Source organism: Pollicipes pollicipes, unplaced genomic scaffold (assembly GCF_011947565.3).
Source record: "Pollicipes pollicipes isolate AB1234 unplaced genomic scaffold, Ppol_2.1 Scaffold_3447;HRSCAF=4054_pilon_pilon_pilon, whole genome shotgun sequence".
NCBI classification, from domain to species: domain Eukaryota; kingdom Metazoa; phylum Arthropoda; class Thecostraca; order Pollicipedomorpha; family Pollicipedidae; genus Pollicipes; species Pollicipes pollicipes.
In genome coordinates, this window is record NW_023596297.1 from 12705343 (window position 1) to 12722311 (window position 16969).

At 49.7% G+C, this 16969-nt stretch overlaps 1 protein-coding gene across 2 annotated transcripts in view; it reads right to left on the minus strand.

Annotated features, from left to right (window-relative positions):
• Positions 1 to 955: 955 nt before the first annotated feature.
• Positions 956 to 16969, minus strand: part of LOC119091283 (uncharacterized) — a 39664-nt gene continuing 23650 nt past the window's right edge. For both annotated transcript variants that reach the window (XM_037213975.1, XM_037213974.1), the window contains exons 3-7: positions 10304 to 10536; positions 9407 to 9549; positions 7777 to 7848; positions 4700 to 4831; positions 956 to 1103 (exon numbers count right to left, since the gene is read on the minus strand). In XM_037213975.1, the coding sequence (XP_037069870.1) occupies positions 980 to 1103; positions 4700 to 4831; positions 7777 to 7848; positions 9407 to 9549; positions 10304 to 10536 (704 nt within the window). In that variant the 3' untranslated portion in view covers positions 956 to 979. The remainder of the gene's footprint in view (positions 1104 to 4699; positions 4832 to 7776; positions 7849 to 9406; positions 9550 to 10303; positions 10537 to 16969) is intronic.

The following is a 16969-nucleotide window of genomic DNA, read 5'->3' on the forward strand; positions in this document are numbered from 1 at the left end:
GGCGCAAAAGCATTTCGCAGTGTCTTATTCGAACCATAACGGCGTTGCAGTGCTTCAGGAGCGCCCAATGCCCAGCACTACTTGCTTCTTTTGAAGTGCCATCTGAGTCAGCTCATGCGGACGCTGCGCTATCTCGAAGACACCTCCACATCTTCAAAACGTCGAAACAGTGCCATCAATGTTTCAGTGGTGGTCAACTGCATTCGCTTTAGGGTTGAAGCAGTATGCACCTCGACATGATGTGAACACAATTTAGATCGTTAAGGCTTTACGATGTGCCACACACGCTCAGCTGTGTCTTATGACGGAACGCGTTGCGATACATTCCGTTTTCCATCAAAAATCGTAACCCAAAACTCACAGTAGGTACTTTTATACGAAATGTATTAAATGTTGGCATCCACAAAATCCGCTGGGCGTACGGCAAGCAAGAGAATGTTCATGATGACCCTAACGGCGAGTGAAAACAGCCACTTCCTTCAAAGCGCAGTCTGGGACATAGTCATACGCCTTTAGTAGAGTGCGGCAATAACCTACATGGTGGATAGGCATATCATCCAACGAACCATCCACTAGCGAATCCGTGAGTGGATAACAATCACTGGTCATGGCACATGGCGCCAACTCCTGTGCATTGAAGCTGCGTGGATGACCGCGCAGGTGCCGCTCGGGATCCGCGCGCTGGGCGCACCACCGTGGAGACAGTCACTCCCGGGCCGGGCCAGCTCCCAGCCCTCTAGTCACTGGCCGGACTGGCTTAACACGGCAAGTGATGAGCCGCTGATGAGCTCCTCCACGCACTGCTGGCGCAACTGCGACAGCGGTCTGAGGCCACCCGAGGCGCCCGGCGCTGGCGGCGGGCGCCGCAACCTCAGCGCCATGGCGACCACGGCCGGCGCGCTGTGTCCCGATGACGTCACAGGCTCACACACACAGACACACGCCGTCGGCGGCCGTGTAGGTCGGCCTTGAGCTGGCCTCAGACGGTGAACTTGAGCCAGCGTGCAGGCGGCTTCTCGCGCCGCCGCGGGCACCGGCTGGCGCGCCGCCCGTACTTGCCGTACGCGCAGGCGGGCGGGTCGCATTCGCCGCTCAGGATGCACCTGGTGGAGGGGGCACGAGGAAACAGATGTGAAACGCGGGAGTCGTGCGACCCTTAAAGCTCGTGCGGTGAGTCTGCCATGTGTTAGCGTACCGAACTATTCTTAAAAGAAATGTTTCACAGTTGAAGATATTGAAGCGGAGGTCAAATGTGATAATGAACGCTCACTTAACCAGTGACATACTCTTCAACACATATTCTCGGTTTCTCCGTGACAACAGCATTGATATGAGCCAACTGACGGCCGTTATGTCTGGAAATTCTGCTCACGAACGCCGGAAATGAACGACTTGACTATTACATGTTTAATGGCCTTGATCGTCACATGGCTTATGGAAAGGACTCCCCATCTTTGCGACCGTATAGCTCCGGAACTAAAGGGGGTTAGGTCTTGAGAATGGCTGTGAATTGTACCGAATGATCTTCAAGGTGGCTGTTTCAGTTCAAAACCTCATAGCACTGCGTAACACGCCCTTTAATAACTCGCCATGTTCGCATCGTCTCCCAAGTGGGCCTTGTTCGCCACCGATAGTTCATAATGACTGTGCTTGTCGGTCCGCAGGTCAAATATGGCAGTCGGTGCATTGCTTTTCTTTGATAAGTACAAGTGCTATCGACCAAGATACAAGTGTTATTGACCAGGCTTATGTGACCTATCACATAGCATATGCATTAATCTGCCACAACACCGGCCCAATCGTGTTCAAATCATTGCCCTAACCCGTCGTGATGGGGTCCACGCGCTGGCAGACGGTTCGGGAAGCGAAGTGTGGTGAAACGAGCAGTTCGTTGGCTCAAAGTGAGTTAGTTGACAGAGCAAGGTGTTGATGAACTCCATCGCGCCACGGTCCTGTCCCTCCAGCCTGCATTCCACTAGTGTTCTTTCGCACGAGAACTCAACGCAACAGGTGACGTGAGAGAGTTGGCTCGCCCTCGTGTCTACCACTTGGTGTTAGATGGGTGAAATTTCCAACATGACTGAGGGAGGCGGCAACATCATTTCCAACTCTGCTGACAAGGTCCCAGATTTTTCAGGCGTACGCGTCAAGCAGGTCACGTCAAGGAGGGCCCCAGATGTTATGCCAGGCTTGGGGCATTTTCCGACACGTGTGAGTGGTTGATCCTTTTCCCGCAACTCATCTTGCAAAATGCCCATCCGTGCGACGCGATATAGTTTCATACCTTCGTCATGTATTTGTTTCATTCAAAGCCTTTGTATCACTGCGATAACGACATCGCAATGACGGGTTTGATTTCATTTCGACGAACCAAGTCATCTTTACTAAGGCTTTAACCCCGGTTTTTTCAGAGGAACGAACGAAATCATCTCAAGCTGTATGCAAGTAGACTTAAACGGAACGTTTCATATTTGAAGGTATCGAAGCGAGCACCAGATATGGTGAAGCAAGGTGTGCAGTGTAGCCAGGTCTAATGTGTCCGATGTTTTCAATGTGTCTGCATGTGTCCAAACCTGACAGTGAGTAAGCCCTCCTCAGGTCCTGCATGTAATCTTCGCTGTCGGGCCCCTGGGATTTCCGGACCGACAGATGCCTGCTGTGTTGATGTCATCGACTCTAGACAATGAGTCAGGATCTAGTTCCGAGTGGCCGGTGGCGTCACCTGGGCTCCTCGAGGCGCATACCGTATCGCTTTACGGATTCGTTGCGGGAGTGCCGATTTGTAGTTCTTTTCTGACAGCCCCGGTAAGGGTCCTGCCCGTTTTGGACTCCCTCATACCCTCCAAACAATGCTAGTTAAGGACAACCCAATATTTTTGGCTGGAAATTCAAAGATAAGGCTTAAGTTTACAATCACACCGGGCCTAAGTTTTCATGTTATTTCATTGACACAACCATGGTGGCCAAATAAATGAATGATTTAAAAAAGCGAAAATGAAAGTCAATGGTCATTCACCACACCAAGTATGTCAAAAACTTTGGGAATAAACTTTTGGAAATGTTAGCCCAGTCATACCTATAACAGCGCCTTAAACAGGAAGGCAACCTTATGAACACTTCGGCAGCAGTGCCACTCGTTCTGTTCTAAGGGCATTTTCATTTCGTAGTGCAGGTCAATTCCTGATAAAAGTCGCGACCATGCCTGTTACGTTACTGTCAACTGGTGAAAGTACATTTCTTCACTCAGCAGCAGTTCGGTTTTCAACGGCGTGATCCAACACTCATGTTGCGCATTCTCATGACATTTTGACATGATTACTTTATATCTTCTAACCATGCTTCCTGGTGCGAGGGATGTTGGTTATGTCTGACTATGACTCAAAATAATTGTGCTAACATGCAAATTTCATCGTTTGCCTGCTAAATCAATACATGCATGTAGTAGTTACCTTGCCTCCAAACCACACATGCTGGCCTCCTTTTTAAAATCAATGAACTTGCTTGGACTTCTTACTACTTACTACTTCCAGTTCCTTTTTACATATGCTGCATTTACAACCCTACCATCAGACCAGCTCCTAGCTGTACGCATGTGTATATATATATATATATATATATATATATATATATATATATATATGTATATTGCCGACGGCCAAACTGTAGATTATCGGAAGTAGTACGCAGTCGTATTAGATACTCATTCTGAAGCACATGCAAAGGACTCACTGACCGGCAACTGGCCAAACACAATATGCAGCCTTGGGAGATAGCATGAGAGCATGCAGCATGCAGCAATGGCAAGCACCTACGAAAGCATGCAACCAGCAAAAACCATGCGAGCCAATACATCATGCAACATTAACACCACGTGCACTATCGCCAAGGCATGCACGAGCATGCAGCGTGCAGCAACGAAAGCATCCACGACAGCATGTACACCAACAGCACGTGCACAATCACCAAGGCAACAAGCACATACATATGCAACACTGCACATATGCATGTGTGCATATGTATATACAATGCATATGCAACATGAGAAATATATATATATATATATATATATATATATATATATATATATATGGCTTCGTCTTCGGCGATCCGAAACAATGGTGAGTGTAGGCAGACCCAATGTTATCATTGGTTATCCAGATTAGTTCGATAAGTAATTTACAACGCAGCCGAACATGCCACATTTTAATCCGTTCGTCTATTTGTTTTGAACACTGATTGTCACCAGAAATTATGCTATGATTTATTATTACTTGATTTATTATCTATTTATTTATGAGCATTCTGAGCAAAAAATCGTTTAATAATTATCTATTCGGAATAGGTTTATGTCGCGGTGTATATTCTGTAAATATTGTGTGTTACAAAGACAAAGAATATTGGGTATGTGTCTCTGGTGGCACGCCATCTACCTAATATTCTGAGTAACAATGGTCAACTTAATGACCATACGTTTTCGGTTTTTAAACCTTGCGTCCCATTCGCAGCCTTGAATCTCCAGTATTGCGGGCCTAAAAAAGTTTTGTTTTTCTCTCAAGAGCATGCAGATGTGTGGCGGGCTGGCTTGAAGCCCGTGAACCATGCCGTTGGCACATTTTTGGTTAAGCAGTTAGGTTTTTCAGGCCCTGCAAGGATTATCACAGTCCTTCAAAATACGCTGATCCATTTCCTGATGTTTTACCTATGCTGCTCTTCCCGGATGTATGTCTGGCCTCGTTTGGTTCTGATGCATTTCGTGTTGCCGTCGATGCAGTCACACTTGCAGCTGCCGTCCGGCATCGGGCGGGACACGAATTCCCTCGGACAGCGGCACCTGGAGCGGGAGGGCGAGCCACATTCTGTCATCGTTGTTCATTTCCACCGCCTGCGAATGCTAGTTCAGATGTTCTGATCCTTAATGACACTTGCGCGTATTTACTCATGGCTAACTTTAAGCATTACAATGTATCGTGTAATAATTTGGTGCAGTCGTAATGTAAATTGGATGCTTACGACAGGTCAGCGAGTTTTACCAAATACAGAAGGGCAGTCGATAGATACAGGCTGTGAAGACACGGTGGTCATGACAATTCTAAGCACTCAACTGGTTCTCACGTAGGTAATCAAACACCCAAAAAGCAAATATATTATAAATGCTGATCATGACATGGATACCCTTCTATAGCACATCCATGCCACAGTCGTGCATAACGAATTATGCGCAAAGTCATCCACATTCAAGGCTATAACAGATTGTAAGGTGACCCCATGTGACCTCATGTGATCTAATGTGATCCGCCGGAGCGAAAGGTGACATTCTTCGGCCTAAACTAGGTTTGCTTCTCAAACCTATACGAAGCCTGATTGGCTCAACAAAGACATTATTTAACTTTGTCACCACCTGACAGATCAGCTGTAAGAGAGAACTTGATCCGACCCTCGTGCAAGTGATAATCGTGATACCATTGTTAGTAGACCTAGGACTTCCATGTCGCCGTTCCATGTTCTCTCCATAAAATGAGGGGGTAAATCAAGATGGGTTGGGCCACCCCTACCGACAAAGAGGGTAGTCCTGCACGGGAATGCGCAAAAAAAAACGTAAAAACGGCTACCCTTAATGTGCAAAGAAGACGGGGTGCTCCAACTGCATCTTTTGTAGCAGTTTATATATGCTGCGTTGACCCCATTTTCACGTAATGTCTTTCAATTCAATTCCATGACGGGGCTAAGTCGATCCCCTTACAATGCAACATCTGTTGAGCCGTTTGGGCCGTTTTTGTCGCTCTAGGACTCACAATGACTACCAGAGAATGAATTCTCTTCTGGCATATATCAGTCTTGGGTATTGGATCTACGGTGCGTTCGGGAGGGCCAAGTGAGTAAAACAAATCTTGCAACGTTTCGTACTCAAAGAAAGGCACGTTTAACTTCAAATGGACTTGAGCAGCCATATAAAAACATGCAAAAGCAGCCACAAAACTCTCGTGCGCCAGTAGAGGATGCGGGAGTAGTTGGAGGGGTAGATATCGCCTCCAGTTTCAATGCTTGACTATTAGATCCGCTCTGCTTACGTCGTCGGAAGATGGTTACAAACGCTATAAAATGGCATTTTGTTAACGTAAAGGATTATTCAAATACATGCTTTCATTACAATTATCATATAAATATTAGTAGTTCAGTAAGCTAAATCTTGCACGAATTTTCGGTCACGTGCCTTGCTCACAGATTCGAAAAGTACAAATACGCCAAGACTGCTATAGGCATGCTTTGTTGCTGGCTATCGGAGTCTGTACATCGAGAGATATAATATTTCAGAACAATACATAGGTATGAAAAAGCGGTAGAGTGCAACATGTGTAACATGATCGGTACTTCCATATCTCGAAGCTGTGAGCAAGGTATGTGACCGAAAATAAATTCAAAACACATGTTGCTTAGGGAATAACACGTTTTTAGTCATTATATGGAGGTGGTTTAATCTAGTTGAATATATAGCGTGCGTTACATTTCACGAGCACTTAACCATCTTTTGAGCGCAAATGATTTGTAAATTCAAAAATGATTCATGGGCATGAATGATTTGCGGTAACAGATCAGGTTTTCATGACTTATTCAAGTAACTGCGTCTTGTTATTTAGTGATGCTGAGGCCGCGACGATTTACAGCCCTGTTTATAGCGCCTGCAAACTTGCCATAACTATCAATCCGCTGGTTTCGCCAGCTACACCTCCATTTAACTTAACTGTATTTTACTGGTTACCTCTTTATGTTTTGTTACACATGTGCATTATGAGCTTGAAATGAGGGGTGCAACGCGATTATGCATAAAATGTGATGTGTGTAAAAGCTTGGCATCAAAAAGTTAGCCTCCAATTAATATTACATGTCTCCGCCGCTCGTCATGCCTATGTACCACGCCAAAATATTACACATGTCGATGCACACAGTTTTGGCAGTCAGCACCAATGAAAACCGCAACAATTTTCGTCAGAGGCTGAGCTTAAAATAAATACCAGTTGTGCCCAATCTCTGTTACCCTTCCCATTGCGACTGCAGTTCTTCTATTTGTGCATTCGGCGTGTGTAGCCTGTATATATCGCAGCAAAAGAAAATAACCGTAGCCTCTACTGATCAGATCATGTTATGTATACCAGGTGTTTAACAAAGAGTGTCAAAGCAGAAATTAACCGAATAGATCTTGGTCTAAGAAATTAGCCGAATATAACATATATATATATATATATATATATATATATATATATATGCGCATACATTATAAATGGTTACTTCTAATCCTTGTCAAAATAATTCACCTATCTTATACAAAATTAACAAGCTATAACTACTAAACTTGTATGACATTTCACTTATGTTACAGCTTTCGCATGCATTGGGCTGGTTCGTTGTTTAGATTATCAGCAGGAACCTAGCTCCAGTTGCATGGGCTTTGGTACAATCCGCACGACAACCGGTGATTCCCACGCCCATAGCTCCCACATATACAGCCAGCGTCTTGCCGGCTTTGAGCCTCAGGTGACCTGGCTCGCTTTAGAATGTTCTGTTCAGTGATACCCGGCCACGAGCATTCCATTAAATCAATGCGTGATGTCTCCGATGTTATCAAAGGTTCCACGGGCTTTTCACACAGAGGCATTAATCGTCCATTAGTGACGCGAAAACCAGCGGTGCTGTGTGCATAATCTGCAAAGGACTGAGCAGCGGCATGACGGCCCACGTATGCACCACGCTAAGCTACGGCTGTGCTCAGGAGCCACGTACTCGCGACGCCGGATCTGACTGGCTGGAGAGCTGTGACGCGACTGGCCTGTTCTCCGTCGGTCGCCCGTCGTCCTGAAAAGCAAGAGTGGGTCACCATCATGAGATCCAAGCATGGAGTTTTCTTTTCCGTGCGGGCAAATTTTTAAAGGACGGATGCCTTAACTGTTAAGAAGTAGTTATTTTGTTAAAGGATTTACCCATATGCCACGCCACATCATTAAGCCTGCAATACTCGTAAAAGTGCCACTAATCCGGTGTTAGACTTTTGTTGTACATTTGTGTTGATGTTTTTGTGCGACAAAGTGCGCGTGCCAAGCCATATCAGCCGTTGGAATTGTTTACCGGTATCGACAGATGACCTCTAATTGGCCGCGTGACATCTCAATATTCAGCCACGTGACAGGAACAACGCACGCGTTGTTTGACGGGGCACGCGAGACCGGTCCATAATGACGTGCATAGCGGTAATGCAGTTACATTGTAAACAGTTAATTTGCAGTTATGTTATGTGGTTACGTTTTTATGTGTTGTGATCTGTAGTTATGTGTAACAGCATACACTTTTGTCGTTACGTTGTTGTTGTGCAATATCAATACGTTATGTTGTTATGTTGTTGTTATGCGATATGAATGATGTTTGATTACAACACTTGTAAGGTGTTCAGCGATATCAATAACTGTGTCACCGGCGGCTCTGTTCACTACCTGCCAGACACCTGGCCTTATTTGTTTCGGAGCAGTGGTCGGCATCCAGCACAGCTGCAGAGTGACACATTCGGGGATAACATGACCTCGGGGAACCGCTCCCCTACGAAAATCTGTCTTGCTTAAACAGAGACGTTGAACCAAGCACTGAACACTATTCAGTGTTTCACGGCCCGTCTGGCCATGAACTTATTGCCGTGTGCCTGTCCTCTGTGGACGGTGGTTAGTGTTGCACGGCCCGTCTGGCCAGCACTTATTGCCGTGCGCCTGTCCTCTGTGGATGGTGGTCATTGTTGTGCGGCCCGCGTGGTCAGCAGTCACTGCCGTGTGCCTGTCCTCTGCGGGACGGTAGTCAGCAGTCACTGCCGTGTGCCTGTCCTCTGTGGACGGTGGTCAGCAGTCACTGCCGTGTGCCTGTCCTCTGTGGACGGTGGTCAGCAGTCACTGCCGTGTGCCTGTCCTCTGTGGACGGTGGTCAGCAGTCACTGCCGTGCGCCTGTCCTCTGTGGACGGTGGTCAGCAGTCACTGCCGTGTGCCTGTCTCTGTGGACGGTGGTCAGCAGTCATTGCCGTGTGCCTGTCCTCTGTGGACGGTGGTCAGCAGTCATTGCCGTGTGCCTGTCCTCTGTGGACGGTGGTCAGCAGTCATTGCCGTGTGCCTGTCCTCTGTGGACGGTGGTCAGTGTTGTACGGCTCGCGTGGTCAGCAGTCATTGTCGTATCCTGTCCTGTCCTGTCCTGTCCTGTCCTGTCCTGTCCTGTCCTATCCTGTCCTGTCCTGTCCTGTCCTGTCCTGTCCTGTCCTGTCCTGTCCTATCCTGTCTGGTAAGTGCGACACGCCGGCCCCCGTCTGCGAACCCGCCACGCCTGATCGGCAGCCAGCGTGTGTGGTGCTGCATGCTCGGGACGGCCGTGCAGCGCTGGTACCGGTCGTCGTTGAGCGCCGGTGTGAAGGTGCTGGGACAGGAGGCGGATGCCGTCCGGTCCACGCAGTGACAGCTGGTGTGCTCTGCGAACGTCAGCTTCTTCGGATATTTTAGAAACAAGGGCCCAGAAACGTAGTCCAGCACCTGGAGGAAGGAAGAGTTGTTGGATTTTTCCGGTCTGCTGCAATGATGCACAAGATCAGCCTGATGGCAAAATGAGCATAGGTGAACCATACACGTCAGAGAGAAGAGGCCTAAACGCTACATGAAATTGGTCGAGACGGTGGGTGAGACCGATTTTGGAGTTGGTCACCTGCCTTATTATCGATGAGGGATAAACTAGTATTGGCTTGTGCATCTCATAATATATTGTCATAATATATTGTGAGACCGATTTTGGAGTTGGTCACTTGCCTTATTATCGATGAGGGATAAACTAGCATTGGCCTGTGCATCTCATAATATATTGCCATAATATATTGTGAGACCGACTTTGGAGTTGGTCACTTGCCTTATTATCGATGAGGGATACACTAGCATTGGCTTGTGCATCTCATAATATATTGCCAACTGTTAACTATTCACTGAATCTGGGTATGCCGCTATCTCTAGAAAAGCGCATCGTCATCTGGAAAATTGACACCCTGTGCACCTCGCCTGCACACACTCTGTAGCTCGTGTGGCTTACTGACCTGTAGCAACCTGACCGACCTTCCAGCACAATGGCAAGCCAATGCCCAAACGTCCTTGCAATGATCAAGACGCAGGTCATCGGACAGAGAACTCCCGCGAGAGCATTGTCACGAGACCGCCAAAAAAGCGGCCCTCCCGCCGCTCGACCAGGCGCCGTGCAGGGACGCCGTCCCAAGCGTATGCGCGCCGTCGCCGCGGCCCTCACCATGACCGTGCGCTGGACCTTGACGGCAGCCCGGGCCGCGCACGTCTGGTGGTCGTAGCAGCAGCCGCTGTGGTCGGAGCAGCGGCGCAGCAGCACGCTGGTCGGCAGGTACTGCAGCCTCGAGCTGGGGAACTCCTCGCTCACGCGCACCAGCTGCTCGGCCGGCACGCTGCACGAGTGGTTCATGTTGATGCGTGATAGGCTGTTCAGTGCCTCTTCGAACAGCTGATGGTCTGTGAAGGCAGAACAGGGCACGTAGTCAGGCGCGACCGTGAGGCGGCGGCACCGCTGGCGCGCGCCACGCCCCCGCCCGGTGCGCGCCTTTTCCGCGCCGCCTCGAAGGCCCGGCTGGACGCCGAAAGCAAGGTTTTACAGGTTGAAGGTTACTTTGCAGAAGCGTTGTCTCATTCGCATGGCGAACTTCGAAACCTGTCGAATAAAACGGTAATTACGTCGTTATTATGCCTGTACCTATTTCAAAATTAAATTCAAATAAGAGTAAATATATCAATATTTTTAAGCGTGACAACCTGTCACTAGTTCTTTACTAAAGCGGTGGGTTGAATGGAACGATGAAATAGCTGTACGTCTGAGTTTTGGCATGACGCAAACTTGTGAACCTTTGACAACAGTTTTTAGCCTCCTGTCATTCAACATGTCGAAAAAACGGTTTGCCATGTAGCGGCTTGATGGAACACATTAACAACTTAAGTTATTTTTATAGGCTTAAAGGACCCTGATGGTTTTCATTGCGATGGTTTTTGCCAAGAACCTCGCCTCCGTCTGGGACATGTTTATTGACCTCAGCACGCTAACTCGACCCCAGACGCCGCCAGAACCGTCTCGGTATGAAAGAGTTTTGAGGGCGCCGTCACCCGACCAGGCTGGCTTACTCCACGCGCTCAGTGACCTCTTCCACAGCAGTAAGGTGCGCTTTGACGGACGTTTACGACCTGGGCGCGGCGTGAGCTGCGATCCGTTCGCCGGGTTCCCAGTCACGCGCTTCACCGGGGCGGCCGAGACCCGGTGCCGGCGCGGCCGCCGCCAGCGTGCGGACGGTCGTCTTCAATGGCGGGCGTGCGGGGGCCGCCAGCTCAGACTGTGCGTCCTTCCCAGGCGGGCGCCTGACGTCATCCGTCACCGACGGCCCGCCCCACCGGCACATTTCATTATCGACGCATACGCGGCCGCGATGGTAATTGTGGCGTGGGCGGCGCGTGCGCGGCATGCGTCGCGTCCGGCCCCCATCGGTGCCAGGAGAGAGCGTCGCAGTCTCCAGGCGTCTTCCCGCCTACCGCCGGTCAAACTGGCTGCGTAACAAACCGCGCTGCCGTGGTGCGAGGCAGGAAAGGGTATGTGTGTGTACGTGACAGCACATGATCAAAGCCTCGTGTTAAGTTGTTCGAAACTGTCACGTTCGGGCGTACCCATCGCGCCTCGTCCACCCTACCCCGACGTATGCTAACGCCAGATGCAGCGAGTCCGACAGCGGGTGGCATACAATCCGGCCTGCATGGCAAAAAGCGTTGGACGCGGGGCCGTCACTCGACATGTGCGGAGTGTTTGTTTGTGTCACACGTATATAGTTACAAGACCATACAAGCCGCTCGCTCCGCTTTAATGCACGTGCAATGTCAAGTCTGGCACGGGCAAATGTGCATTTACACAGTATATGCAGCGTGCACCAAGCATTTCAAATAAACTGCCGGCCGGGCTGACGCTAGTGGCCATCCTGCGATTCCACAGACGCCGGAAGGGGGGGGGGGGGGCTTACGGCAGGTATTGAACGCCATGGTATATTGTTCCAGCCTCCTATCCATTTCACAGACACTATGAGCAGCAGGATCGCGATGATACATGCGTATTTGGGCGAATGTTCAACACCATTATCCTCTTCGCCTGGCATCTCTAAAGCGGAAATATTCCTCGTTGAAGATGTTGAGGCAAGCATCAGGTATGATGGAAAAGATTCACTGATACGCTTTGAAGTACAAAACTCCTGTAGACAACACCATTGCACTTTTTAGTAAACATGCTCATCAATACGTCATCGTTTGATTGCGTCATGATATGTTTTAATAACGCCAGACAGTCGCTGCCAGGCTGGCCATGTCAGAGCTGTCACTGTAGGGGACAGGCTGACTGAATTGTTATGCTTCAACTCGCCACAACGTTGGTTGTTAATTGATGCGTGTGAAACTAATCGATGTTCGTTATAAGCGCGTATTTTGGGCCTTTCTCGTGGTGTTTTTGTATGTTTTTCCGTGATAGGATGTTTTTTTGCTTGCATTTACATTCTCGGTTACAAGACTGTTCCATTCCCAGTCCTCTTTCCGTCATAAGTTGTGGAATTGCCCAAATGCCTGTATTATGCATGACAAAAAAGTTCGTGTTCAAAGCTTGCAGTTATGGCACCAGGCGTGTTGAAAGCCAACCGCCGTTCTTTGAGGCGACGATCCGTATCCGTGCTGACCCACTCCAGGCACGGATGAGCCAATGGTCACGTGTGTTTTGACCTTGACCACAATATGTCCATTGAGGGAAGTCCGTGTGACATTTCTATGACGTTATGCATCTTTGGATTACTTGATATTAAGGGGCATGGTATGGGTCTGCGCAATTTCGCGTGCGCCTAGTTCAGAAACAGATGTAAGGCCTTAACAAATGCAAACTGTGAAACATCAGAGAATTATCTTGAAAATGGGGCGCTTCAGTTGAAAAAACGTTGTACATGTGGAGCACTCCCTTTAACTTGCACAAAGGTGCAAGTTTAACCTGCAAGAAACGGGCAGAATCTCGTAACGCATTTGCCTGACCTGTAGGTAAACCTCGTATATAAATAAAAATGATATTCGGTACTGGCGACTGATGCCTCGTGAGGAATAGGCCAGGGCGCTTTAAAGACGTGCAGCTCGCCGAGAAATATTATACGTTTCCGGGAAATAGAGAGAAATACTAAACATTTGTACGCTTTACAATGACACTTCTTTTGAAGTTGCATTGCCATAAAACAGCGTGAAATGAAGTCAACCACGCAGCGCTTTATAACTTTCCTGAAGTTACCACTCCATCACCGACGGCAACTGCCAAGTCTCGTTCGCTAAAAGGAACGAATCCTTCTATAAACAACCGCGGACGGATGTTTATGTTATCCTGTGCCACTGAATGCGGCTCGAGCACACTCAGCAGTCTGCGACCTCAGAGTGATGGATGACGTACCACCTCGCCCACCTGTCGCCGGCGCCCTCCTCTGGCCCTCGGCGTCGTTGGTATTTCCGCCCCTCTGAATCACCCTCGTTCTGACAGATGTCCGTCGCACCACTGTCGCCAGTGCAGCCCTCCGCCCTCCCAGGCGCTGTCACGTGGCCTGACACCCGAAACCATCAGTCACCAGCGGCCGCCGCGTAATCCTGGAGGGGGGGGGGGGGGAGGGACCTCCCACCGTCTAGTACTTCCTGATTAAGCATTAGCAGCTAGGAGAAGAGAAGGCAGAACCCCGTAGAATGCCCCTGACGGGAAGTCCATTTGTCAGATACGTCAAAACAATTCGAATTTGCGATGTTCTTCCGTCTGCTATGAGTTCTCAACGACCTCCATCCCCATCGCCCCGCACCCCTGGATCTCACAGCATCGTGTTGCCAATAAATAATGTGGCAATGCTGCTACCAGGGATGTGACGTAGCCATGAGCGGGAGAGCTCGGAGGGCACCCCTTCTCCCGAGCCCAAAGAGTCAAGAGGGTGACCAAAAATCAGGGCTAATTTCGAGGGGATGAATTCCAATTTTGCAAGAATGCGGAATTGGAATTGCCACCAATCCCCCACCTCTGAGGCCAATTTTAACTCCGTGTCTATCCAATACAAGAGCGGCGGTGCTTCGCCGCGCGCAAACCATTCTTTCATTTTGCTCCTGGCGGCCGACCAGTGCCGATGTCTTGACTCCGGCCCTGACGGGCTCTGAGAGCTGGTAATGTCGGGAACGAGTCGAGCCGCGCCACCCCTGCGTGAAAAATCCCGTCCCGCTGTACGCCGGTCTCGGAGAATGTTTCTGTTAGCACGGGCTCGACTCTCCTTATAAATTCATCTCCGTCTTTTGACCGGATCGTCCGTTTTTATCCGGGCTTCTTTGTCAAAGGTGTGTGGCTGGAATGCTGCACCCCGGTTTTTCAGCGTCTTCCACGCGCATATTTGTGCGATGTTTGTGTTTGACTCTCCGCCTGTTCGCCCGCCGCCGACTTCCCGCACCGCGCGTCTGTCGCCAGATTCGAGCCACCGGCTGCACGCGCTGCCACCGGACCGGGCCATCGCATTACAGTGAGAGAGACGCGTCACCACCGCCCTGCACGCAGTGAGGACGACGAGCCGCCGTCCCTGTCGCCGACACCTCCCAGGCTTGAGCCGTGCGCCGGGGACGTCCGGCCGGGCCGGGCTTGCGCGCTTCGGCTTTTCCAGCGCTGCGCCCGCCGGGCGTACTGTGGCTCGGCGCCGCACGACGGCAGCGACGCAAAAACAGCCCCTCAGCTTCTGAGACGCGCCGGCAGCCGCACTCACTTGGCGGCGCTGTGACGCGGGATTGGAACAGCAGCCGGCGCACTCCCCCTGGTGACGCGGCAAGGCTGGGCTCTACTGATATATATATATATATATATATATATATATATATATATATATATATATATATGTGGGTGTGGGTGTGGGTGTGGGTGTGGGTGTGGGTGTGGGTGTGGGTGTGGGTGTGTTGTGTGTGTGTTGTGTGTGTGTGTGTGTGTGTGTGTGTGTGTGTGTGTGTGTGTGTGTGTGTGTGTGTGTGTGTGTGTGTGTGTGTGTGTGTGTGTGTGTGTGTGTGTGTGTGTGTGTGTGTGTGTGTGTGTGTGTGTGTGTGTGTGTGTGTGTGTGTCAGGGTGTTTCTGTTCGCGCTGTCTTTGAACCTTCAAACATGTCCTCTACAGGCGTGGCTTTTCTTGTGCCGTTAAGATGCATGATTAATGGAGGTTAACACGGCAAGCAGTGTCAGTGTCATTGCGCGGGCAAGGGCAGCAACCGTCCACGCCAATTCAATCAGGCAAGGTGGGTGCACGCGTCTTTTTGTGCACCCTGATATTTTCGAGGTCTTCGAAAGTCATGCCAGGTCCAGTGTTCATGACCACCGGGATGCCTGCCCACCATCAACGGCACGATGTTGTAATGATGTACGGGATTAACCGGAATATCGCATCCCCTGCAACGGACGGGTGGGTGAGGTCGGAAGTGACGGTGCTGCGGGAGACAGCATCATCACTCAGGAATGAGGGGAGCTCCCAACACTGAACGCATCTAAACCGACTGAAAGCCAACATACGGCAGGATGGCCCGTGGTGACCAGGAGGCTGCTCCTCCCTCAGCGCCTTCTCCCCTTTTCACCACGTTCAATGGACGGCTTAGTCGTGTCAATCACAATTTTGGTGGCCTCAAGCTGGGGTGTAGGGTATCGAGAGTGAAGTGGTTAGCCTGTCCGTCTGGGAAACCAAACGAGGCGGTGCCAGCCCTTTCTGCCAGGCTGAGCGGCAGGCGACGCCACATGGCCTCAGCAGCTGAGTGCGTGAAAGTGGTGTGAAGCCCCGATGATGGACTAGCATGAAGGTAAAGTCGCATCCCATTAGATGGCTCGAGCCACCTCCCCCTCAACCTGTAACTTTGCTCCTCGTCCAACTTAGTAAAGAGCCGCGAAAACCTCGGGTACAATGTTCGTGAAAATCCCAGAGATACGGGGGAAAACGAGCAAATTTCGGAACAACTTTTCGATTTATTGCATCTGACGAGGCAAAATGAAACAAATCCGATAAAACAGCATTTGGCGATTCCCCGGGTTGGCCGACCCGGGGGTGAGGCACACTCCAACTGGTTTTGCTTATCAACGCTCTGATCTCAAGCCGTTTAACAACAGGAGACCTGTGTCCCGAAGAGTCTGAGGTCCAATTAATGTCTAGAGCCAGGCTGTCTGTCGTAAACGAGAGAGGGCCCCAATGCTGTATCTGACGTGATGGAAAGTCAAGATATGTCCGGAGATTGTCTGTTACGACCAAGTGGGTGACATATTTGCGGCGATCTGGAGACTAAACTTCTTGGATGGGCGTGATCCGGGACACGACGGAAGACCCTCGGCATTATGGATTGGTCATAACGCGATCAGGCAGGTGGTCTGAAAAAGGCACGGAACTTCTTCCGCATCCGATCAGATTCCTTTCATGACCAACGGCGGGCCCTTGTCATAACTGAATGCGATCGGGTTCCTTTCATGACCAGCACCAACGGCGGGCCCTTGTCATAACAGAGAGCACGTCCCTGTGATCGAGAAGAGGTCCAGTTACGCAAGGACTGGTGATGCAGCCATTCTGGATGGTTAGGGCGGTGGTATGGAAGTCGAGATATTCCACTGTTTTGCACACAACTAACACAATGCAGCTCAGAATGTTGTTTGCATATTTTCATAGTCTGCAATGGAAATCACAACCAATAACGGGATTGGGCGATGATTTATAAGAGTATTTAACCCCTCGTATTGCATTAAAATCGTAATATCTGACTTCGGTACGACACTTCTCCTTATTGATGTGGAAAAAGTCGCATAACCTGTCTTTTAATAGGTATGTAGAGGAAAATAAGTATAACCTTATGCTGATGGTACAATC